This window comes from Scyliorhinus torazame, chromosome 5, assembly GCF_047496885.1.
Source record: "Scyliorhinus torazame isolate Kashiwa2021f chromosome 5, sScyTor2.1, whole genome shotgun sequence".
In the NCBI taxonomy this organism is placed as follows: Eukaryota; Metazoa; Chordata; class Chondrichthyes; order Carcharhiniformes; family Scyliorhinidae; genus Scyliorhinus; species Scyliorhinus torazame.
In genome coordinates, this window is record NC_092711.1 from 280,161,100 (window position 1) to 280,187,013 (window position 25,914).

General features: G+C 46.5%; 1 protein-coding gene across 3 annotated transcripts in view; it reads left to right on the forward strand.

The window, feature by feature from the left end:
• tenm1 (teneurin transmembrane protein 1) overlaps window positions 1-25,914 on the forward strand; it is a 1,545,585-nt gene that overhangs the window by 1,235,406 nt on the left and 284,265 nt on the right. For all 3 annotated transcript variants that reach the window (XM_072505612.1, XM_072505613.1, XM_072505614.1), the window contains one exon: window positions 2,145-2,345. In XM_072505612.1, the coding sequence (XP_072361713.1) occupies window positions 2,145-2,345 (201 nt within the window). The remainder of the gene's footprint in view (window positions 1-2,144; window positions 2,346-25,914) is intronic.

The window sequence follows — 25,914 nt, forward strand, 5'->3', positions numbered from 1 at the left end:
TTCCACACAGTGTGCGCCAGATGATTCTTCGTCAACTACACGAAGGCCACTTGGGTGTCGAAAAATGCAGACGAAGGGCCCGGGCGGCGGTATATTGGCCGGGTATTAATGAAGACATAGCCAACATGGTGCTCAACTGCACAACCTGTCAGAGGTTTCAGCCGGCGCAACCTCCGGAAACACTTCTACCACACGAGATGGTGACGTCCCCCTGGGCGAAGGTGGGTGTTGACCTATTTCACGCGCTCGGCAGAGATTACATTGTTATTATAGACTACTTCTCAAACTACCCGGAAGTCATGCCTCTCCATGATCTGACGTCGTCCGCAGTCATTGGGGCCTGCAAGGAAACGTTTGCTCGCCATGGCATTCCAAGGACTGTCATGTCAGACAATGGACCTTGTTTTGCCAGCCGTGAATGGTCGTCCTTTGCCGCAGCATATGGTTTCACTCATGTGACATCCAGCCCTCTGCATCCACAATCGAACGGGAAGGCTGAAAAGGGTGTCCACATCGCAAAGCGGCTCCTGTGCAAGGCGGCTGATGCCGGATCGGACTTTAACCTTGCCTTGCTGGCCTATCGATCGGCCCCGTTATCCACGGGCCTCTCACCAGCGCAGCTACTAATGGGTCGCTCCCTCAGGACGACGGTACCTTCCGTCCTGGCACCGACAACAGACCATGAGGCGGTTCTTCGGGACATGCAACTGCAGCGTGATCGCCAGAAAGGTCGGTACGACACACGAGCGACGGACCTGCCCCCCCTGTCCTCCGGAGACAAAGTACGCGTCCATCAACCGTATGGTGGCTGGTCAGCACCGGCCGAAGTCCTCCGACAAGTGGCTCCCCGCTCGTTCCTGGTTCGCATGCCGGATGGTTCCGTGCGTCGCCGCAATCGGCGCGCCCTTCGCCGACTTCCACGTTCACAGCCACACAACACGCCAGATCCTCAACAGGCTTCCGAGGATGACTTTGTGGAGCTGCCGCACATCACGCCCTTTCCATCGCCACCCATGGCCATGCCTGCACAGCAGCCGGTGGTTCTTGATCCACCCTTAAGGCGGTCAACCCGAATTCGTCGCAAACCCATTAGAATGGACTTATAATACAGTTCATATGTTTAATAAGTTGGACAATTTTACATGATAACCTGTTGTTGTTTATCGTTCCAGATGTCGTCTGACTGGACAACTGTTCAAAATTTTTTTTCTTCTTCTCTCGTTCGCATTTCTGTTATGTTATGGTACAACTGGATTCATGTGACGCACTCGACATCGCCCCATGTACATAGTTCCGTCATAGACACATGCTGCACACGACACACACACACTCTTAGATGCACTCACGTCACGATCATATTTATTACCACGTAGGCACATATCTTTGTAAAAAGGGGGGATGTCATGATATTCAAACACACACATCATGATGGACACACTAACAGGCAAATCAGAGTACACAACACCACAACCAATCACAGACAAGAACACCAACCACATAAAAAGCACGAGCACGACACCTGGAGGTCAGTAGGTCTGGGGAGAAGGAAGCATGAAAGAGCTGTTGAAACACCACAAGCAGGGAGCCCCCCACGTGCAGAGTGCAAAGACCAAGTTGTAAATAGCAAGTTTAAATAAACAAGTGTTGTACCATATGCAACTGTGTTGGCTCTTCTGTGTGTTAGAACACCCAACACCACATACTCCATAATCCTCAGCTCGTCCTCCATAAACCTCAGCTCACCCTCCATGAACCTCACCTCATCCTTCACCCAATCCCTCACTAAATTCCATTCACTTTTGACCCTTGTGCTTGATGATCTATGCTGGCTGTTGGCCTCCCAATATCCCAAAATCTAAAACTCTTAAATGTTAAACTCCCTGCAGAGCATTTGATTCACTATATCTCTGTGACATTTCCTTGCCCAACAGCTCTCCAGGATTTGTGCGTTCCTCTTTTTACGTATATCCCGCTTCCATTGGCAGCCATGACCATCAGCTTTTCAGGCTCCAAACTCTCAATTCTCTCCCACAACTTCTCTTCCTCTTCAGCTCTCATGCTTCCTTTAAGACCCTATTTTAATGGAATTATTTTATTGCTGTTTTCTCCTTGCTTTAAACTGTTTTTTACATTTTTTTATTCAGAAGACTGCTTCGACCCAACATGTTCTGGACACGGTGTGTGTGTACAGACGGAATGTCACTGTGCTGCTGGCTGGGGAGGACTCCAGTGCGAGGTTCCAGCAGCTGTTTGTCATGAACAATGCACAGGCCACGGGACCCTCTTGCCAGAAACAAATACATGTATCTGTGACCACAACTGGACTGGATCTGACTGCTCAGCAGGTAATTACACATTCTGTCTGCCCATTTAAGAAGTGCCATTCACAGCCTGTTGTTCTCTATTGGCACTTGTACTGCACTGATGAGCCAGATGTTTCATGTTTGGGGAGAGGGGAATGGTTCAAGTTGGAACCAGAGAGCAGAGTTGAATCCAGGCAAAGGAAGTCTCGCACCACCACCTCAAGAGCCAGACAAATAATTCATTATCCAATTAATTATTTTCCCAATTAAGGGGCAATTTAGCATGGCCAATTCACCTCCCCTGCACATCTTTGGGTTGTGGGGGTGAGACCCACGCAGACTCAGGTAGAATGTGCAAACTCCACATGGACAGTGGGCCAGGTCCTCGGTGCCATCTTGCCACCCCACAAGAGCCCTACCCTGCCTCTTTTGGGGAAGACCAGAGGTGGGATATCAATCATGCTCCTCATGTCCATAATTGCCACTGGGGCAGTGTTGTTAGCTACTGGCAACGCATCCAGCAGGAGCTCGGGATGAGTGAGCGCCGCGGTCCAAAATCGAGTGAGTGCAGTGTGGGGATTGCAGGGTGAGGGTCAGAGGCAAAGGCAGGGTTGGAGCATCCCCCCCCCCCTCTCTTTCTGATTTTGTGTTGCTTAATCTTGCCTGAAAAAGAGGGACCCCCTTCCCCTGTCCCTAAGAGGCCGCTCGCAAACCCGGTTTGCCAGCAGCCTTCAGGAAACGTGGGAAAATTGTGCCTCTTCCATTTAATCACTGAGCCACCACTAAATTGCAGCGGACTAACTCATAATGGATGCCAGCTGGTTCATTAATGAGCCAAATTGACATCCTGCCTCCAGCGACCATGAATCTCACGTCAGCTCCTTCTACCCTCCGCCTTAAACAGGGGAGGTTTTTCTGCAGGCGCGAGACCGATGATGTGGACCAACCCGATAATTAAATGGGCCCTGCCACCATAACTAAATTTCATTAAATCCAGCCAGAAATCCAGCCTAAATTTGCTGTAAGGCTGCGTCTTCATTACAAAATGTACAAAAAGCCAAAGCTGCTATGCACTACCTTCATTTTATTCTTGTGTTACATGCTGCTCTGCATTTAGACAATGCTGCACGCATATATATGTGTGCAAAGTCCTGCGACAGTTTAAAAAAATAGAAAGTTCGGAGTAAGTTCGGCATAAGCCAAGTTACCAAGGAAGTCTGTCAAAGTGGGTAGTATCAGTTTTTACTCTTCCATGGGATATGAGCATTGCTGAAAAGACCAATATTTGATGCTTATCCCAAATTGCCTTGGCGGTAATGGTAATGACTGTCAAAGGGGGGGGGTAGATTAGCGCTTATTTCTGTATCTTGTATGTTACTTACCACTTATCAGCCAAGCCTGAATGTTGCTCAGGTCTTGTGCAAGCATCAGCGAACATCCCCACTTCTGACTTCATGATGGAAGAAAGGACATTGATGAAACAGCTGAAGATGGTTGGGCCCCAGGACACTATCCTGAGGAACTCCTGCAGTGATGTCAAAGGATTGAGATGTTTGGGCTCCAACAACCGCAAGCATCTTTCTTTTGTGCTCAGTGTGACTCCAAGGAATAGTTTCCCCCCGATTCCCATTGACTTCAGTTCGCCAGTGCTCCTTGATGCCATAAATACATGGATATAAGGAAGAGTTCGGTACTTTTCTTGCAAGAAAAATCTTGGGGATAATTTAAAAAGCAGTAGGAATGGAGGATTGATCGACAAAAATGGACAGAGCTTCCTGGGGTTTTTCTTGTATCTGAATGTTCTTATGCTCTATTCTCTCAATATAGCATTTCTTCGTGCAGTAGATTACATTGAAGTGATGTGTCCGAGCAGATAGCTAAGTACATGGTTAGGGACAGACAAGTAGATGCCACTGAAAGATTTGGATGGATCATGCCCTTTATTTTCATTGCAATGGAATCTAATCTGCTGATTTATCAAAATTCTATCATGGTTCCAGATACATGAAATTACAGTGTATCCTTTGTTTATAAATGGTAAGCTGAAGAGGAAACACAGGAATCTGACAGTTATGTTGTAAAAGCCTGAAGCTGCTGATTACACGCTTGTTAATTTGATGATCTGTGGTAAAAGAAAAAGCATGTGCATGGGGCTTCTTTCACTGTCTCTCAGTTCCTGGAGCTGGATTCAATGACAGCAGGAAAGTCAACTTTCAAATTCTGCTTTTCATAATTGGAGTGAATTTGGGCACTCTCTCATCCCAACTCCTAATGATTGTAAACTCATAGCCCAACATTACATATTATTCAATGTTAATTAGCATTTTCACTCAATTATGCTGTTGGGGATGTTTTCACACAGTTCGAGGCCATTTCATCGAGGTACTTAAAGTTATAAAGGAATTGGGTAGGAAAAATCGAAGCTGATTGGTTTCACTGGTTGAGTCTAGAATGAGGGGAGGCACAGAGACAGATACATGATTTAGAATAGAAAGCACCTGGGGGAAATCTTTTCACATGATAGGATGATGAGGCTGTTAAATGCAGCACTGGAGTTGATGATTGAAGCAGAGACCATGCCAACTTTTAAGGATAAATGAGATAGGAAATTGAAGGAAAGGATGATCAAAGGGATACGGGAATAGAACACATTCTTGGGAATAAGACTGTTCCTCCTTTGGAGGGTAAGTACCATCACAGGGTGATTGAACCATATGGGTTCCTGATTTCTTCAGAATGTGTCCGGCCTGTTGAAAATAAATTGATTTTTTTTCTTATATTTTCTATTAGTGTTATATAATTTTTTACAAGTACCGCAATATAATTTTCAAAGTACGTCTGGTATAATACAGATCAAATATTTCTGCACATGCAAGAAAAAACAAGACAGGGATGCGATCTAATAGGAAAAGTTCAAATTGTCATTTCGGGCACGATTTCCTGGGTGTTTCCCGACGGTCAGGCTGACAAGATCGTGGCCCGTGTTTAACGGCATTTAGTGCCGAAAATGAGCCCCCACGAGCTTCACGTCGGTACTGCCTGTCCTGCCAGCTGATTCCTGCCAGCAACTCCCAGCTAACAAGCATGCCCCCAACTCACTCTAGGTCAGGACACGAGCATGGCACCATGCAGACCTGCTCTATGCTTCGGGGATGCCAACCTGGCCAGGCTGCTGGATGCCGTGGAGGGAAGACGGGACACCGTGTTCACCCGAGGGGGTCGGTGGGACAGCTGCAGGGCCACCAAAACCACCTAGGAGACAGCGGCGGTGGCCATCAATTCATGCAACGTGACCAGGAGGACTGCTGTACAGTGCAGGTCGAAGACCAATGACCTCCACCGGGCCGGAAGGGTAAGTGAACACTGGCCCCCATCTGCCACCCCCCTGACATCACCGTCCTGCCCAAACACGTCTGATCACAGCGCTTGTGCCCCAGCACCCACCAACACAACCCCTCCATGTCCATGTGCGGTGCCCACACATGCCACCTGCCATCGACGGTGGAGTGCTAGATATGATAGTCCTCAGGCCTTATGAGGAATGGGCCCTGGAGATCGCGGGGTTGGCTGAGGAGAGAGCAGTCATCGACAGCAAGGTTGGCCTGCAGCGCAGAGGTGTGGATCCATTGCCCCTTCACCCAGATGACCTTTCTCAAGTGAGTTGTTCATGTCAGACAAAAAGATCCTTTCCTCCCAGTGATCGCGTGACCTTTCTCCTGCAGGACCTCCACCTGGTGGGGCCGGGTTCATCCGCGGTTACCCCCGCCACCCAAGAGAATCTCTCGGAGGGGAGCTCGGAGGAGACCACCATCAAGGCTTCACAGCTGTCCTCCCCACCTTCCACCAGCACAGAGACAAACACCTCAATGGGCAACATTAGTGGAAAAGCTTGTAAGGCACAATCTGGTGAGCACCACACCGCCGCACATCAGGCAAGAACATCCAAGGAAGTCAGCAATTGGAGGTCTGCTGGATCCCAGGACTCAGCTGAGTCTCAGTCAGATGCCAAGCCTCTGGGCAAGGCTTTCCCAGAGTTGATGCAGATGCCAGGACATGGCCGTGAGATTCAGGAGGGGATGTCAGTGACATTCCAGTGAGTGCATAGCCAATTGATAAAGTCCCAAAGGCTATAGGCACAGGAGATGATGCCGACCAATGCATGGCACCAAGGACAATACTGCTAGGTGGCGACTGCAGTGGAAAGCCTGGAACACAAGGTCAGCGTTTTGAGTGGTGGTGTCCATGGCATGGCCCACTCTGTGACGGACATGGCTGAAGGTCTTGACAACATGTCACAGTCGGTGGGGGGAATTGTCCCAAATACAAGTTGACATTGTCAAGGCAATCCTGAGCATGTCCCAGACACATGTGGACATTGCTGGGGCACTCCAGAGCAAGTCACTGAGGAGCATCGCTGAGGGTGTCAATACCATGGTGCAGACCAAGGGGAGGCATCAAGACTGTTGGAGCCAAATGGCGCAGAGGCCCCTGGAGCTCATTGCAGCTCCCATGGAAACGCCCAGGGCCCAACGGGCATCATCCAGGATGCGTGAACGCTGGAGGCCGACCCCATGCCTTCCACCAGGCAGCGGCAGTCTCCGCCTCACCTGAACCCCCCCTCGTGACACTGGAGCATCTCAAAGCCAGCAGGCAGAATAGGATGGCAAAGTGATGCCAGTGGCACATGTAAGTTGGCTGAGGTCCTCTGGCTCCAGACCCTCCAGAGGACATCTGCAAGGGCATAACATGCCTTAGAGCATGAGAAGCAGCAAGCTACCCCCACCTCAGATGTGCATCCTGGGGAAAAGCCTTGAGGCAGGAACAAAGCATGGAAGGGGGGAGAGGAGAAGAGCATTAGTCATTCGAGACTCCATAGTTAGGGGGATAGATAGGAGATTCTGTGGGAACGAGAGAGACTCGTGGTTGGTGTGTTGCCTCCCAGGTGCCAGGGTGCATGATGTCTCGGATCGTGTTTTCGGGATACTTAAGGGGGAGGAGAAGCAGCCCCAAGTCGTGGTCCACATAGGTACCAACGACATAGGTAGGAAAAGGGATAGGGATGTAAGGCAAGAATTCAGGGAGCTAGGGTGGAAACTTAGATCTAGGACAAACAGAGTTATTATCTCTGGGTTGTTACCCGTGCCACGTGATAGCGAGTCGAGGAATAGGGAGAGAGAGGAGTTGAACACGTGGCTACAGGGATGGTGCAGGAGGGAAGGTTTCAGATTCCTGTATAATTGGGGCTCATTCTGGGGTATGTGGGACCTCTACAAACGGGATGGTCTACACCTGGACCAGAGGGGTACCAATATCCTGGGGGGGAAATTTGCTAATGCTCTTCGGGAGAGTTTAAACTAGTTCAGCAGGGGCTTGGGAACCTGAATTGTAGCTCCAATATACAGGAGGTTGAGAGTAGTGAGGTCATGAGTAAGGTTTCAAAGTTGCAGGAGTGTACCGGCAGGCAGGAAGGTGGTTTAAAGTGTGTCTTCTTCAATGCCAGGAGCATCCGGAATAAGGTGGTTGAACTTGCGGCATGGGTTGGTACCTGGGACTTCAATGTTGTGGCCATTTCAGAGACATGGATAGAGCAGGGACAGGAATGGTTGTTGCAGGTGCCGAGGTTTAAATATTTCAGTAAGTTCAGGAAAGGTGGTAAAAGAGGGGTAGGGGTGGCATTGTTAGTCAAGGACAGTATTATGGTGGCAGAAAGAACGTTTGATGAGGACTCATCTACTGAGGTAGTATGGGCTGAGGTTATAAACAGGAAAGGAGAGGTCACCCTGTTAGGGGTTTTCTATTGGCCTCCGAAAAGTTCCAGAGATGTAGAGGAAAGGATTGAAAAGATGATTCTGTATAGGAGCGAAAGCAACAGGGTAGTTGTTATGGGGGACTTTAACTTCCCAAATATTGACTGGAAACGATATAGTTCGAGTACTTTAGATGGGTCCGTTTTTGTCCAATGTGTGCAGGAGGGTTTCCTGAAACAGTATGTAGATAGGCCAACGAGAGGCGAAGCCATATTGGATACGGTACTGGGTAATGAACCAGGACAGGTGTTAGATTTGGAGGTAGGTGAGCACTTTGGTGATAGTGACCACAATTCGATTACGTTTACTTTAGTGATGGAAAGGGTTAGGTATATACCGCAGGGCAAGAGTTATATCTGGGGGAAAGGCAATTATGATGCGATGCGGCAAGACTTAGGATGCATCGGATGGAGAGGAAAACTACAGGGAATGGGCACAATTGAAATGTGGAGCTTGTTCAAGGAACAGCTACTGCATGTCCTTGATAAGTATGTACCTGTCAGGCAGGGAGGAAGTGGTCGAGCAAGGGAACCGTGGTTTACTAAAGCAGTCGGAACACTTGTCAAGAGGAAGAAGGAGGCTTATGTAAAGATGAGACATGAAGGTTCAGTTAGGGCGCTCAAGAGTTACAAGTTAGCTAGGAAGGACCTAAAGAGAGAGCTAAGAAGAGCCAGGAGGGGACATGAGAAGTCTTTGGCAGGTAGGATCAAGGATAACCCTAAAGCTTTCTATAGATATGTCAGGAATAAAAGAATGACTAGGGTAAGAGTAGGGCCAGCCAAGGACAGTAGTGGGAAGTTGTGCGTGGAGTCCGAGGAGATAGGAGAGGTGCTAAATGGATATCTTTTGTCAGTATTCACACAGGAAAAAGACAATGTTGTCGAGGAGAATACTGAGATTCAGGCTACTAGATTATAAGGGCTTGAGGTTCATAAGGAGGAGGTGTTAGCAATTCTGTGAAGTGTGAAAATAGATAAGTCCCCTGGGCCGGATGGGATTTATCCTAGGATTCTCTGGGAAGCTAGGGAAGAAATTGCTGAGCCTTTGGCTTTGATCTTTAAGTCATCTTTGTCTGCAGGAAAAGTGCCAGAAGACTGGAGGATAGCAAATGGTGTCCCCTTGTTCAAGAAAGGGAGTGGAGACAACCCCGGTAACTATAGACCAGTGAGCCTTACTTCTGTTGTGGGCAAAATCTTGGAAAGATTTATAAGAGATAAGATGTATAATCAGCTGGAAAGGAATAATTTGATTAGAGACAGTCAACACGGTTTTGTGAAGGGTAGGTCGTGCCTCACAAACCTTATTGAGTTATTTGAGAAGGTGACCAAACAGGTGGATGAGGGTAAAACAGTTGATTTGGTGTATATAGATTTCAGTAAAGCATTTGATAAAGTTTCCCACGGTAGCCCACTGCAGAAAATACGGAGGCATGGGATTCAGGGTGATTTAGCAGTTTGGATCAGAAATTGGCTAGCTGGAAGAAGACAAACGGTGGTGGTTGATGGGAAATGTTCAGACTGGAGTCCAGTTATAAATGACCTGGAGGAGGGAGTAGAAGGATGGGTGAGTAAATTTACAGATGACACTAAAGTCGGTGGAGTTGTTGACCGTGCGGAAGGATGTTACAAGTTACAGAGGGACATAGATAAGCTGCAGCGCTGGGCTGAGAGGTGGCAAATGGAGTTTAATGCAGAAAAGTGTGAGGTGATTCATTTTGGAAGGAATAACAGGAAGATAGAGTACTGGGCTAATGGTAAGATTCTTGGCAGTGTGGATGAGCAGAGAGATCTCGGTGTCCATGTACATAGATCCCTGAATGTTGCCACCCAGGTTGAGAGGGTTGTTAAGAAGGCGTATGGTGTGTTAGCTTTTATTGGTGGAGGGATCAAGTTTCGGAGCCATGAGGTCATGTTGCAGCTGTACAAAACTCTGGTGCGGCAGTATTTGTAGTATTGCGTGCAATTCTGGTCGCCGCATTGTAGGAAGGATGTGGAAGCATTGGAAAGGGTGCAGAGGAGATTTACCAGAATGTTGCCTGGTATGGAGGGAAGATCTTATGAGGAAAGGCTGAGGGACTTGAGGCTGTTTTCGTTAGAGAGAAGAAGGTTAAGAGGTGACTTAATTGAGGCATACAAGATGATCAGAGGATTGGATAGGGTGGACAGTGAGAGCCTTTTTCCTCGGAAGATGATGTCTAGCACGAAGGAACATAGCTTTAAATTGAGGGGAGATAGATATAGGACAGATGTCAGAGGTAGGTTCTTTACTCAGAGAGTAGTAAGGGCGTGGAATGCCCTGCCTGCAACAGTAGTGGACTCGCCAACACTAAGGGCATTCAAATGGTCATTGGATAGACATATGGACAATAAGGGAATAGTGTAGATGGGCTTTAGAGTGGTTTCATAGGTCGGCGCAACATTGAGGGCTGAAGGGCCTGTACTGCGCTGTAATGTTCTATGTTCTATGTTCTAGGTTAAGAAGATATAGAGGATTACTGAATAGGCACCAGGGGGCACGCGCGTTGCACTATGTGTAGCTAGGGACAATGGGAGTTTCAAATGTTGACCATTAAACATCTAACACCTGACACATGTGAAGCCTCCGTCATGTTATTTTGTACAGCGGGCCTGCCTCCATCCCCTGCTCCCTGGGCATAGTGGCCCGAGATCACCAGCCCCTGATGCAGACCCCTTTCAGGTGATGGGTGTGAACGAGCTGTCAGCAGAAGGACAGGAGTCAGACTTTGGCATAAACTGAGGAGCGCCAGATCTTCCCTCACAGTGGGTTATCATCACCCTCCTGCCTTGTATATTGACCCACTGATTTTGCTGACACAGACTTATCACCCTGTTGTGATGTTGCACAGGCCCTGGGAGGGTGGAACAGGGTAGTCGGGGAGGGGGGCTTGTTGGAGGGAAGGGTGTGGGGATGGTTAATGGTGGGGGTGGGGGGAGTTGGGGGGAAGTGGGGGGTGGCGAGGGGGAAAGGAGGGAATGGAGCAAGGGGGATTGGGTGGGAAGGAGATATTGGGGGGAGGCCTTAGGGGCAGAAGGAGGGTTTGCAAAGTGGGGGAGCGAGAGGGTGAGCTGATGGACAAAGCCTCTTCCTTTACGAAGCGGGAAGGGTGAGGGCCTTCTGGCCCTCCAGGCATGCCGGACCTTCACCGCCTGTCCTCCATCCACCGGCTACTCCTGCGGGTCCTGCCCGGGCTTATCCTCTGGCCCGTCCCGGTCCGGGCTTTCGTTATTCCCCTCAGACAAGGCCGCATGCCCCACTTCGTTAAGCGTGTTGCCGCGCTGCTGTGCCAGGTTGTGGAGGGCACAGCTGACCACCAGGAAGCGGGCGACCGACCCTCTGTGGGATGTACTGCCGTGCACCACAAGAGCGGTCCAGACATTGGAACTACATTTTGAGCACCGCTCAACGACAGCACGGTTGGCAACATGGGCCTCATTGTATCGGGTCTCCGCCTCAGTCTCCAGCCTCTGCACCAACGTCAGGATCTCAACAGGTACCCCTTAACTCCAAGACCAACCTGTCATCCTGGATTGGACCTTGAACACGTCGGGATCTCTGAGTGTCCCAGGGTGTAGCTGTCATGCATGTTCCCTTGGAAGTGTGCACACACGTGCAAGATCATCAGATGGTGGTCGCACACTATCTGAACATTCAGGGAGTGGAACCGTTTCTTGTTAATGAGGGCACCACCTGTTGCCCCAGGGCATGCAAGGTGACATGCGTCCTATGTATTACCCTCTTGACCTAGGGCATCCTGGCGATGGCGGAGAATCCTGCTGCCCTTGGGCCGTCACCGGCATCCCCCTCTGTGGCCCTCCTCTGCCTGATGACCAGCCAGGTCGGCAGGGTGTGTGGCGGCCTCCTGCACGTGGCATGCCTCCTCTAGCCTGTGTCAAAGCTGCTGCCACCTTTCCCAGCATTTGGCCACCTGGGCTGCCACCAGCAGCGTGAGGGCTGCCACAGCGAGTTGACAACACCATCCACTGTGCTATCTGTAAAGAATTGGAGGAGAAAGACCGACAATCAGTTAGGGTTTCCACCCCAGGACCCTCATATCCCCCAAGCCTCCCCATCTTTACGTGTCCTGCCTTCTCTGAGTGCCATCCACCGAGACGGTTGTGCTGGAGAACCCCACTCTGCACAATCACCCCTGGCCACAGATGGAGCCCCTAGATCCCAGACCTCTGCTGAGAACATTAGGGTGACCGAGCTCAGGTACCCTCCCCTGATCCACGCACTCACGCTTCTGGTCACGAGGATATCCCCAGTACTGAAGCCCAGTTCTTGGGTTTTTGATTGTTGGCTGCTGTTTCTGTGGTGCTGATGGCCCCAGAGTTTCAGGCAAAATGTCCCGGCCTCACCGTTTAATTAGAATGCTGGGCAATAACACTCATGAGACATGGCATGAGTACCCACAATAATGCACTTCGGGTTATTTTGTTGTTTAAAGGGTCAACAGCAACAAAGATTGGAAAATCAATTATGCAATATTCTGCATATCGCACTAACCATTAAAGAACAAGGAAATGTTACTGTTCCATATTGGTACCAGTGCAAAGCTATACCAGCGCATTCTCACAAAAAAAAGACACAGTATCGTATCAATCCTCACAGGTTCCTCAACACAAATGGAGGATAAGCCTGAGAATGTGTTATGTCCACAACCTTGTCGTAGAAATGATCTGTCCATCAATGTGTGACTTGTTCCATGTATCAGTGCCATCTCCATCCAAGAGCCACAGCTGGGCAGGCCCTCCCACATGGCCCAATCTCACCAGAGCCAAATCCTGGCGTCCACATATTCCGCTGCCGCTCAAGATACAGTTGAACATCCTTGACTTCCAGCATGCTTAACGTGCAGTGACGTGGCAGTTACATGTAGCACTCACCACACCAGCAACAAAAGCTTCAGCAATCTGCAAAAGCATTTATTCAATGGCATTAGCAGGTGGCCCATTTGGAACAAAGTCGTGCACCAGGTCTCGCAGCATCTTCTTGTTTCAAATTGAACTACCTTCTGAATTCATACGTCCCCCTGAGCCCAGTGTTCCAGGACCAGGTATGTTTAAAAAAAAAAACTGTCCTTCTTTCCAGCCACAGAAAAGGAAGGAAACAGCAACAGGAGCCACTAGCAAGCAAAACAGCAAACACAACCTGCAGCTATGAAGTGTTCACATATTCAACTCCTTATTAGCAATAGCTTTCAGCTGTGCAGCTAGAGGCTGCTCAAAGTCAAAAGGAGTTAAAGTGACCTTCAGCATAGAACCAAGAAAACGGCTCAGTCCTGGATGTGTTTTGTGGACCAGACAGGCAGCAGCTGTAGTTGCCCCTGTTATGGGTAGACCCAATGTTGAAGGATGGCTTGTAGACGCTAAGCCCCTCACCCCCCAGCCCAAGGGCGACCTCCAACTGATGACGCCCAGCAGCCCCGAGCAGGCCCACCCCATCTTCCCCCGAGCACTGGGGCGGCAGCCCTAATGCCCCTGGTCTGCATGCCAGGGAATGGAGATGGCTACTCACCTCGTCAGTCGCCTTCAGCAGCCATTGCGCCAGCTTCACCTTTTTATAAAGGAATGCTAAACGACGCCACGTGATCTCTCATTGGGGAGCTGGTTAGTTCCCAGGAGACCATTAGATTAGACTTCGTCTCGCTAATGAGGTGCGGATTGGTCTTAATTGGTCTCAATGATCTTCTTGCCAAGTTTGGACAAGTTCCAGAACCCATCACTGGGAGCGGGCCGGTTAGATAGTGAACCGATTCGCGCCCGGCGCGGATCCCGATTTTGGTCTCTCCCTCTATTTAACAGGCATGCCCAGATCCTGGCTGGGCAAAAGGTGCTGGATAAATCACACCCAGGTTAAATTCAAAACACCGGTCCTTAAGAACTGGTGCCTCCAATTTTAAGAGCGAATCAATCAGGAGGATTTAAACCAGTATGGCAGGGGGGTGGGAACCAGAGTGTGAGCTTAAAAGATGCAATAACATAAGGGGAAATAGAGAACAAAAATAAGAGCAAAAAAGGTGACGAGTGTGAGAAGGGAGGTGGTCAACGCAGGACTGAGGGTGTTGTACCTGAATGCACGCAGTATACAGAACAAGGTAAATGAACTTATTGCACACATTGAAATTGGCCGGTAATATATTGTGGGCATCACCGAGACGTGGCTGCAAGGGGATCAGGGCTGGGATCTAACTATACAAGGATATGTGTCCGATCGAAAGGACAGGCAGATGGGCAAAGGGGTTGGGGTTGCATTGTTAGTAAGGAATGAAGTTAAATCGATAGTAAGGAGCGATATAGGATCAGAAGGCATAGAATCTCTATGAGTTGAGGAATTTCAAAGGTAAAAAGACCTTGATGGGAGTTATGTACAGGCCCCCTAGCAATAGTCAGGATGTGGGGCAAAAAATAAATCAAGAGATAGAGAAAGCATGTAAAAAAGGCAATATCACAATAATCATGGCAGACTTCAAAATGCAGGTGAACTGGGAAAATCAGGTTGGTAGTGAATCCCAAGAAAAGGAATTTGTGGAATGTCTGAGAGATGGTTTTTTGGAGCAGCTTATGACAGAGCCTACTTGGGAACAGGCAATTCTGGATTTAATGATGTGTAGTGAGGCAGACTTGATTAGGGAACTTAAGGTGAAGGAACCCTTAGGGAGCAGTGACCACAGTATGATAGAATTTACCCTGCAGTTTGAGAGAGAGAAGCTGCAATCAGATGTAATGGTATTACAATTAAATAAGGGTAACTAAAAAGACATGAGGGAGGAGCTGGCCAGAGTTGATTGGAAAAGGAGCCCAGCAGGGAGACATTGGAACAGCAATGGCAGGAGTTTTTGGGGGGTTTTTGGGAGGCACAACAGAAATTCATCCCAAGGAGGAGGAAACATGCTAAGGGCAGGACAAGGCATCCCTGGTTGACGACGGAAGTCAAGGACAGCAGAAAAGGAAAAGAAAAAGTATACAAAGTGGCGAGAATTAGTGGGAAGCCAGAGGATTAGGAAGCCTTTAAAAGCGAGCAGAGGACAATTAAAAAAGCAATAAGGGGAGAGAAGATGAAATATGAGTGCAAGCCAGCTAGTAATATAAAAGAACATAGGAAGAGTTTTTTTCAATATAGAAAAGGTATAGAGAGGCTAAAATTGACATTGGACCACTGGAAAAAGTGGCTTGTGAAGTAATAATAGGAAACAAAGAAATGACAGAGGAGCTGAATAGTTACTTTGCATCAGTCTTCACGGTGAAAGACACCAGTGGGATGCCAGAGCTCCAGGAGAATCGGGGGCAGAGGTGACCGCAGTGGCCATCACTAAGGAGAAGGTTCTAGGGAAACTGAAAGGTCTGAAGGTGGATAAGTCACCTGGACCGGATGGACTACGCCCCAAGGTTCTAAAAGAGATAGCTGAGGAGATTGTGGAGGCATTGGTGGTGATCTTTCAGGAATCACTGGGGGCAGGAAGGATCCCAGAGGACTGGAAAGTGGCTAATGTAACACCGCTTTTAAGAAGGGAGGGAGGTAGAAGACGGGAAATTATAGGCCAGTTAGCCTGACTTCGGTCATTGGTAAGATTTTAGAGTCTATTAAAGATGAGAATACAGAGTACTTGGAATTGCATGATAAAAATAGGACTGAGTCAGCACGGCTTTGTCAAAGGGAGGTCATGTCTGACAAATCTGTGTTTGAGTTCTTTGAGGAGGTAACAAGGAAGCTAGACAAAGGAGAACCAGTGGACATGATTTATTTATATTTCCAGAAGGCCTTTGACAAGGTGCCACACAGGAGACTGTTAAATAAGTTAAGAGCCAATGGTGTTAAGGGTAAGATCCTGGCATGGATAGAGGATTGGCTGACTGGCAGAAGGAAGAGAGTGGGGATAAAGGGGTTTTTTTTCAGGATGGCAGCCGGTGACTAGTGGTGTGCCTCAGCGGACTGTGCTGGGACCACAACTTTTCACAATATACATTAACGATCTGGAAGAAGGAACTGAAGGCACTGTTGCTAAGTTTGCAGATGACACAAAGATCTGTAGAGGGACAGGTAGTATTGGTGAAGCAGGGGGGCTGCAGAAAGATTTGGACAGGCTAGGAGAGTGGGCAATGAAGTGCCAGATGAAATACAATGTGGAAAAGTGTGAGGTTATGCACTTTGGAAGGAGGAATGGAGGCATAGACTATTTTCTCAATGGGGACATTCTTTGGAAATCAGAAGCACAAGGGACTTGGGAATCCTTGTTCATGATTCTCTTAAGGTTAACATGCAGGTTCAGTCGGCAGTTAGGAAGGCAAATGCAATGTTAGCATTCATGTAAAGAGGGGTAGAATGCAAGATTAGGGATGTACTTCTGAGGCTGTATAAGGGTCTAGCCAGACCCCATTTGGAGTATTGTGAGAAGTTTTGGGCCCTGTATCTAAGGAAGTTGCTGGCTTTGGAAAGGGTCCTGAGGAGGTTCACAAGAATGATCTCTGGAATGAAGAACTTTGTCATATGAGGAACAGTTGAGGATTCGGGGTCTGAACTCGTTGGAGTTTAGAAGGATGAGGGAGGATCTTGTTAAAACTTACAGGATACTGCGAGGCCTGGATAGAGTGGATGTGGAGAGGATGTTTCCACTTGTAGGAAATACTAGAACCAGAGGACACAATCTTAGACTAAAGGACGATCCTTGAAAACAGGGATGAGGAGGAATTTCTTCAGCCAGAGGGTGGTGAATCTGTGGAATTCTTTGCCGCAGAAGGCTGTGGAGGCTAAATCACTGAGTGTCTTTAAGACAGATATTGATATGTTCTTGATTAATAAGTGGATCAGGAGATATGGCGAGAAGGCAGGAGAATGGGGATGAGAAAAATATCAGCCATGATTGAATAGCGGATCAGATTCGATGGGCCATGTAGCCTAATTCTGCTCCTCTGTCTTTAGATTTTATGGTCTAAAATGGGGGAGAAGGAGGACAAGGCCATTTCAACAAGGTAGAATTGAATTGCCTTTGTTGCATAGTACTTAAAAGCAATCGTGTTAAATTCAGTTTATTGTACCTTCAATCACAATAACTATTTTCAAAGATTACTCATTTCTTAAATTGCTTAAATGCTTCAGGAACTCTTTTAATAGTGAGTGTAGTTATGACCAGTATATCAGAACCTGTGATCAGCAATCAGACAGTGAGAGTTATTGAACCGTATTATCAGCCTAGCACCAGTGTTCCCCAAACCTTAAGTGGAAATTAATGTTGCCAGTTAACAAGGAAAAAATGTATCTGCTCTTGCAAATTCTCATGTGTTATTTTAGTGAATGTTTTAATCTGTTTTGAGTCAAGATTTTAAAAAGGATGCAGTGCATTGAGGGATGTTATCTGAATATGTTAACTAATTTCTTCTCATTAAAGGCAGTCATTTCTATACATAGATACTTAACATTTTGCAAATATAGGGCAAAACCAGGCCGACTTATTCATGAGAGATCTGACTCCAATAATTGCAAAGAGTATTGGTCACTTGTATTCTGCTGTTAAATTGTGCCTCGTATTAATTTGGATAATGCAGAGTAGTCTGTAATTACCGTGTGTATTGGATTACAGCCAATAGCAACAATCCACAATCAGTGGTAAATATTTGGTAACATGACCCCAAACAGGATAAATCAAGCGCAAAGTGTAATACAGTAACACTAATGGGAATCAACAACCAGCCCGCAAGGAGAATTAATGAGCATCAAATACTGTCGCACCAGGGTTGGAACCAATTTTTAAAATTTTAGATCTACTTGGAGATTATTTTCTCTGTTGAAAACCGATGCTTTTTCAACTGAAGTAAATGGCGAAGAAACGTCAAGTGAGATGTAAAGCATTTGCTCCCCCATGTCTTTCATTGGGCAATAAAAGTTAGATTTCGTTCCCAAGAGGATTTGGTTGCACAATCGTTTTGAGAATTTTTTAAAAATTTAGTTCAAATTTAGCTCATGTCTCAATAAAAAATGTTTTTCTGAATCCAATTCCCTGACACGGATTTGGAATCCATTTGGTACTGATCTGACCTGCAAGAATGGATTGAGGGAAATGGAAATGTTGCAATATTCTCTTTTGCAGGAGAGGTTAAGAGGTATTGCTCATACAATGTAAGGTGAGATCTCTTACATATCTGTCTCTTCTTACATCTGACCTCCAAAGTATTGTACTGTGCAGAAATTCTTCCACACCAAAGCACTATTATCCCTGCAACCTGTAAATGCTAAAGATAGCTGTATTTCAATAAGAAATGCAAAGCAAGATGCCATTGAAACGGCCATCATTGTCACAGTATTTTCCCTCTTCTCAATTATATTAGTCCAAGTGATGGAGTAATTTTCCATCCAATAGCTAACAATTTCCCCACTGATATAAATGTACAAAGGGAGCCTCAACCCTTGTAACTCTTTTAAAATTCGGTAATAAACAATTAGGATTGATATTGTAATTTCCTCCCCATTTTTTGATTTTCTGAATATATTTACTTAATGGGGAAAAAAAGGCATACTAAATAGTAGTACTCAAGAGATTTGTAATCACTTATGTTCCATACAACACTTTTACAGCATGTTTGTTTAGACACTAATCCTTCACCACTGGGACTTGGGACTGGTACATGGATTCAAATCCATCCGGACCACCAGGATTAATGTCTCTTCTGGCCATAATGTTCCATTGTAAAATCATCTAAACTGCTATTAATAGAGCAATAATTGGGACTAAATGAGTGTCTGTGTGCCAGTTTTGTTCAGTTGGGGTAATAAGGAATTAGCAATTTGAGCTCCTTAGCAGGTTGGCATTCAAAGGGGGAAGGTACTGTCCTTCAAATGGATCCATCATGCCAGATTACTTTTTGCATTCTTGGGCAGACTGTTTAAGAGTGGCTGAGGGCGATGAAAAGCAAGTGCCAGGGAGATAGAAGCAGGAAGGGAAATTACTAAATACTGATGTATGAAATTTTAAAAGTCCAAAACAACAAAACTGTTGAGTTTGCCATTCATCCTCATGACATTATTATAATAATAATCTTTATTTTTTTCTGTAATGTTTATTAGTGTCTCAAGTAGACTTACATTAACACTGCAATGACGTTACTGTGAAAAGCCCCTAGTCGCCACACTCCGGTACCTGTTCGGGTACACAGAGGGAGAATTCAGAATGTCCAAATTACCTAACAGCACGTCTTTCGGGACATGTGGGAGGAAATCGGGGAGCCCGGAGGAAACACACGGGGAGAACGTGCAGACTCCGCATGGACAGTGACCCAAGCCGGGAATCGAACTTGGGACCCTGGAGCTGTGAAGCAACAGTGCCAACCACTGTGCTACCGTGCCGCCCTTTATTACCATAATAAGCTCTCCCAGTTTCAGCCGAGCTTTTGTGCTGAACATGAAGGAACATACAAAGACTTTTTCAACTTATTTTCAAGAGTTTCATTAATTACAGCCTTATTATACTCTGTAACATTAACAAAACATTGCCATTTTCTGTCCCTAACAGTAAAGCATAAAACTAATTTTACTAATGATCCAATTTTCTAAGAATTAATGCCTTATATCTAAAACACACATACAGAAGGAGAAAAATCTATGCTGTGTATCTAAGTTAACAAATTATTACAACCATGAGGCATAAATTATAAGTATGCTATAAATTAAAGCCAATGGTTTAATAATGAACTTGGTGGAAAACAAAAGCAAAGTGCTTAGTGTATTTTCATCTGCTTGCTCCATGTGTCTCATTCAAAAATCACCAAGAGCCCTCTGATTCCGTTATCAAACATAGTGCCCCAATATTTCTCTTGGTAACCAGGCACCAATGGAGAGGAAAAGGGGATCATGGGGATAATTTTCAACTGCATTGCTAATGGTATGGCTGCCTGTTGAAAATTGGAAAAAAAAGAACTTGCCGCCCTCTCAAGATCCCCCGAAGTGATTGTTTTTGACATTTATGTCCCCAAAACTAGCAGAAGCAACATACAAATCGTGATTCTATGCCAGCTGTTGAACCCCATTTTTAGTAGCTGTAAATTGAATGTGCTCTGCTTTGTACTGCAAGTGGTCACACAAACATTGGTATGTTCCAGAAAGGCGGCTCGGTGGCACAATGGTTAGCACTACTGCTTCACAGTGCCAGGGACACGAGTTCAATTCTGGCCTTGGGTGACTGTCTCTGTGGAGCCGCACTTTCTCCCTGTGTCTGCATGGCATTCCTCCAGGTGATCCAGTTCCCTCCCACAGTCTAAAGATGTGCAGGTTAGGTGGATTGGCCGTTCTAAATTACCCCCTGCTGCTACTACGAGTACGCAATGGAGGAAGTGAATGTTGAAGGTGGTGGGTGAGGTGCCAATCAAGCGGGCTGGTTTATCCTGAATGGTGCCAACTTCTTGTGTGTTGTTGGAGCTACACTCATCTGGGCAAGTGGAGAGTATTGCATCACTTGTTGCATTACTTGTGTCCTCTACATTTTGGGCAGGCTTTGAGGAGTCAGGAGATGAATTACTCATTGCAGAATTCCAAGTTTCTGACTTGCATTTTTAGCCACAGTATTTAAATGGCTAGTCCATTTCAACTTCTGGTCAATGATAACCCCCAGGATGATGGCAGTCGGGGTTTCAGTGATGGTAATGACATTGGATGTCAAGGGGAGATAGTTAGATTCTCTTTTGTTGGAGATGTCATTGCTTGGCACTTTTACTTGCCACATGTCAGCCCAAGTCTGAATATTGTCCAGGTCCTTTTACTTATGGACATGGACTGCTTCAATTTGTGAGGAGCTGAGAATGGTGCTGAACATTTCCAACATCTCCACTTCTGACCTTATTGGAGCAAATGTCATTAGTTAAGGAATTGAAGATGGATGGCCCTCGGACACTACTCTGAGAAACCCCTCCAGTGATGACCCAGGACTGAGATGATTGACCTTCAACAGCCACAGCCATCTTGCTTTGTACGAGATATGACTCCAGCCAGTGGAGATTTTTCCTCCGATTCCCATTTGACTCCAGTTTTGCTGGAGCTGCTTGATGCCACTCTCAGTCAACAAGCCACTCAGTTGGATTTTTAGAAATCTAATAAAGAATTAAACCAGTAGGACCACCAGGCATCATCCTAGGTACCAAAAATAACAATGGCACCTCCAAGCCCTGTCACTCCTGCAAGGCCCGCCTTACGAACATCTGTGGACTTGTGCCAAAATTGGGGACAGCTGTCCCACAGACGAGTCAGCCACAGCCGGACAGTCCTCATCAATCTGCTTGCTGCAGATGCATCTGCACAAGACAGAATTGGTAGGAGTGCCCACTGCACAATCCTTGTGGAGACATTCCATCTTCACATTGGTGATACCCTCCACTGTGTTGTGTGGCACCACCACTGTGCTAAATGGGATCGACTTTGAACAGACATTTTCTATCAGGAATCATTCAATGAGTATGACTATGTCCCAGATATCACTATCATTAACCCTGGATATGCCGTGTCCCACTGGCAGGACAGACCCACCAGAGTTGGCAGTGGTACAGTGGTATACAATTAGGAGGGATTTTCCTTGGGAATCTGCAACATTGACTCCGGACCGCATGCAATTTCATGGCATTGTGGTCAAATACTGGCAAGGAAAGTCCCTGCTGATTACCAACTATGACCAGCATGGTAGTGCAGTGGTTAGCACAGTTGTTTCACAGCTCCAGGGTCCCAGGTTCGATCCGGCTTGGGTCACTGTCTGTGCGGAGTCTGCACATTCTCCCCGTGTCTGCGTGGGTTTTCTCTGGGCGCTCCGGTTTCCTCCCAACAGTCCAAAGATATGCAGGTTAGGTAGATTGGCCATGCTAATTTGTGGATGACATCTGCTCAGGGGACAGCTGATGAGTTTGTGCACTTTGTATGTGGGGGAAAGTAATAAACAGAAGAAACAGCGCACGTGACCCCTGGAATTCCTTCATTTTATGAAGGGGAAATTGGCCAGGATTTCCATTTCTATTTATGTCCCAAGGTGGGATTTTCCATTTTGGGCTTAGGATTCTGACATCAGGGTCAAAAATGGCTCCTGGCATTGATCTTCCTTGATTACCCAAAGGGCGAGCTCGCCGTCCAATTGACAATGGCAGTCAGGCTCTCAAAGCAGGAGGGCCATAAGAGATCCTCCATGATTGAATGAACTGGATCCTTCCATTATAGGGAAGGGTAAGCTCCATCTTGAGATATCCTCTCACTCCTGGGGGTGTCCCTTCAAGTCACTCAACAGCTTGACTTGAAAATATATCACCATTCCTTCACTGTCATTGGGTCAAAATCCTAAAATCCCCTCCCTAACAGCACTCTGGGTACCTACACCTCAGTTTTGGCTCCGCCATGGGAACACTGGTGATGACTGCTGGTTCCACCTGTCCAGCTTTTGAAGATGTGGCCTCTCGGCTCCTTACATGGTATACGTGCTTCCGTATCCTTCTGCCTTGCAAGTCCACCCTGTATGAGACCAGACCAGGCTGCGCAACAACTCTGCCAGGTAACCACAGGGGGCCAAATGCAAAGTTTCTTACAAAGATCAGGTCGTCAATGGTAAATGACATGTTTCGTTTTACCGAATCCTGCTTGCTTATTTTGGGAGGCGTTCGCGCCTCCACCCTCCCTACCAAGTTGGGGAAAACAATGTCTCAGCGAACTTGGAGGTGACGACCATTAGGAGCTCTTCCGGCATGACTCTAGTGGTGGTATGGGGGGAGTAGTATCCAAGAGAAGGAAGTTGGCCAACTTAAGGTGTAACGGTCTGTTAGGTTGCTTCTTCATCGCAGACTTAAACGTCTGAACTGCCCTCTCTGCTAATCTGTTTGAGGCCGGGCAATAAGGGGCTGTTCGAATGTGGTGGATGTCGTTTATTTTGATGAAGTGCTGAAATTCCTCACCAGTAAACACAGTGCCATTGGCGAACGCCAATAACTCGAGGAGGCAGAGATAGTGAAGATGCGAGCCAGAGTGTCAATGGTAGCTGCTGGGGTTGTCGTTAAGATGAGTTTGAGAGTCAAAACCAATCCAGCATTATTCTGTGACTGGAGATAGTTGCATTTGCCAACTGTTAATAAACCTCTTTAATTGTTACTGAAACTCTCCAGTCTCTGGCAGTGTGTCTGATTGTGGCCCGTCCTGTTGGACCTAAAGCAGGTAAATTCTCTGCAGTAATTCACTTCTTGGGGTTGATCATCCCCGCATCTATAGCATTCGGCTTTATTCCTGGGTTGATGGCCCATTTTCCATCCTGACCTCTGACTACGATCCTACACCTGGGATCGTGGCCTAACTCCCGTGAGCCTGTCGACCTGGGTGCCCGCCTTGCAGCCACACTGCTCCATAGTTGCTTTATCTGCCCCCTCTTGCTTGCACTGAAGCTCTGAAACTCCCTTCGCAGCGCATTCAATTTCTTTGGCTATTTCAATTGCCTTAGCACAGTAGAGGTTAGCACTGTTGCTTCACAGCACCAGGGACCTGGGTTCAATTCCCGGCTTGGGTCACTGTTTGTGAGGAGTCTGCACATTCTCCCCACGTCTACGTGGGTTTACTCCGTGTGCTCCGGTTTCCTCCTACAAGTCCCGAAAGACGTGCTTGTTAGGTGAATTGGACATTCTGAATTCTCCCTCAGTGTACCCGAACAGGCACCGTAGTGTGGCGACTAGGGGATTTTCACAGTAATTTAATTGCAGTATGAATGTAAGCCTACTTGTGACAATAAAGTAATATTATTATCCAGGAAAATTTTCGTCTCAGTCAGCAATTTCCCTTGTACGTTGATATTATTGATGCTGCATACCAGGCGATTGTGCAGCATGTCGCTCAATGCCGTGCCAACTTCGCAATGTTCAGCCATTTGGCGCAGTCTGGCAACAAAAGTCTAGATCATCTCTCCTGCACCCCTGACAGCTGAATTAAACTTGTCAGTAAACAAATACCGGAGCCGCTCGATATATTTGTTCAAGTCTTTCAGCCCCCTGGCCAAATGGATTGAGTTTACCCATTGTAGGCATGGTTTTTTGTTCACTCACTCATTTTTGATGACCTCATCTTTTTTTTCTCATAGGCTTCTGATGTAGCTCCTTCCACCACGAATTCTGAGACTAGCGATGACTTGTAGTCGTGGTCCAATTTACGTTTGCCGCCAATATGATGGCTTGAGGCAATAATGCGGAGGCTTCTTGTATAACCAAAAGGGTTTTATTATGAACAAGGGAAAGGTTATTTATACACCGGCACAGAGGTCTTTGAAATAAGTCTTCACTTTTCCACTCCCAGGACCCCACGTGTTTTCCACATTGATTGGGGTCCACGTGCATGCAGGATAGGCTCCAAGCCAGTCACATGAACCGTGACGGATTGCCCCTTAAAAGGGATTGCACTACCATGCATAAGCACTGAGGAGCCTCTGCCCCAAAGGGAAGAGAGACAAAATAAAATCTGAGAGTAAAAAGAACAAAAGTGTAAAAATATATAATAGTTGAAGATTTCTGTAACAGCACTGGAAGCTCAGAGAAGATTGCGCATTGCTGACTCCGACTCTTAAATAATTGTAATGAATCAGACTCAATGTACCCATTACCAGTTTTTGCCCATAAAATGATATTGATCGCGTTTGTGTTTCCAAAAATACTTCTTTGATGACTGTGATCAATACAACACATTCATTATGAATTGAATTTGGACCAGGAGAGCAAAGCTCATTGATGCAAGATCTCAGCAGAATTAATTTTCTTTCCATATCTATGCCCTCATCTCCATTACGCTATTCCATATTTCTATACTTTTTGAAATCAGACACCAAGTATTAACAATTGAAGAGAAATGAGAAGAGCTTTGCCATGATATTCTGAGAAACAGTCGGACTGTGATTTGAAATGTCAGCGGCATGTGTATAAATGTGTATAAACTGACTGAAAATGCGGCCAGTATTTAAAGCCTGATAACATGCTCTTCTGCTCAGATCTGCGCAATGCTCACTCTGATCAGACAGTTAGCTTCAAATGCAGAATAATTTAGGGACCAAGATATCTGCAGCAATAACTTGTGAATTTGAATTTCAGTATTGCATGTTATTCAAATAGAGATTATTGAAAAAACGAAGGAGAGCTTGCATTTCTTTTCTTTTCCAACTTTCTCCCTCCTCTCCTTAAAACATTGCCTCTTGCTGGACCATGATTGCTGCCCTTTATAATCCTATCCAAGTGCCTTTCTACATTTTATGATCCTGGGTAGTGAATGGTAAAAGGTGGTTCGATGTTCACATCCTTCACATCACGGTTTTAACCATGTTTCTCACCAACATCTACACACGAGAATATTCCCAAATGACTTGCCTGAAGCAAGCCACGAGTGGGAACCCTGTTCAGTATTTTTCCCTCTCTAGCACAAGGTGGTTTATTGCATTTATGTCAAACGTTTCTTCATCTGGTCCTCAGGAGTAGTTATGAGGTGCAGTATGGTACAAAGTAATTCTGTAATTTTCGCAATCATAATTTGTTAACTTCTACTAAGCATCATTAACATTGATGCTTTTGTACTATGAAAAAGGTAAAGTACAGCATTGTCTTTGTACTCTGAAAATTAAGGTTGACATCTTACAATGAGATAGGGGCTAGTTGGACTAGGCGATTGGAGGCTCGCATGTGGTTCAAATTAATGACAACAGCATTGGTTTGATTCCCGTCCTGGCTGAGATAGACTTCAGACATGCCACCTCCGATTGCCCCTGAACGTGGAAGGCAATAGCAATCACAACTGGCAAACACTGCCAAGGA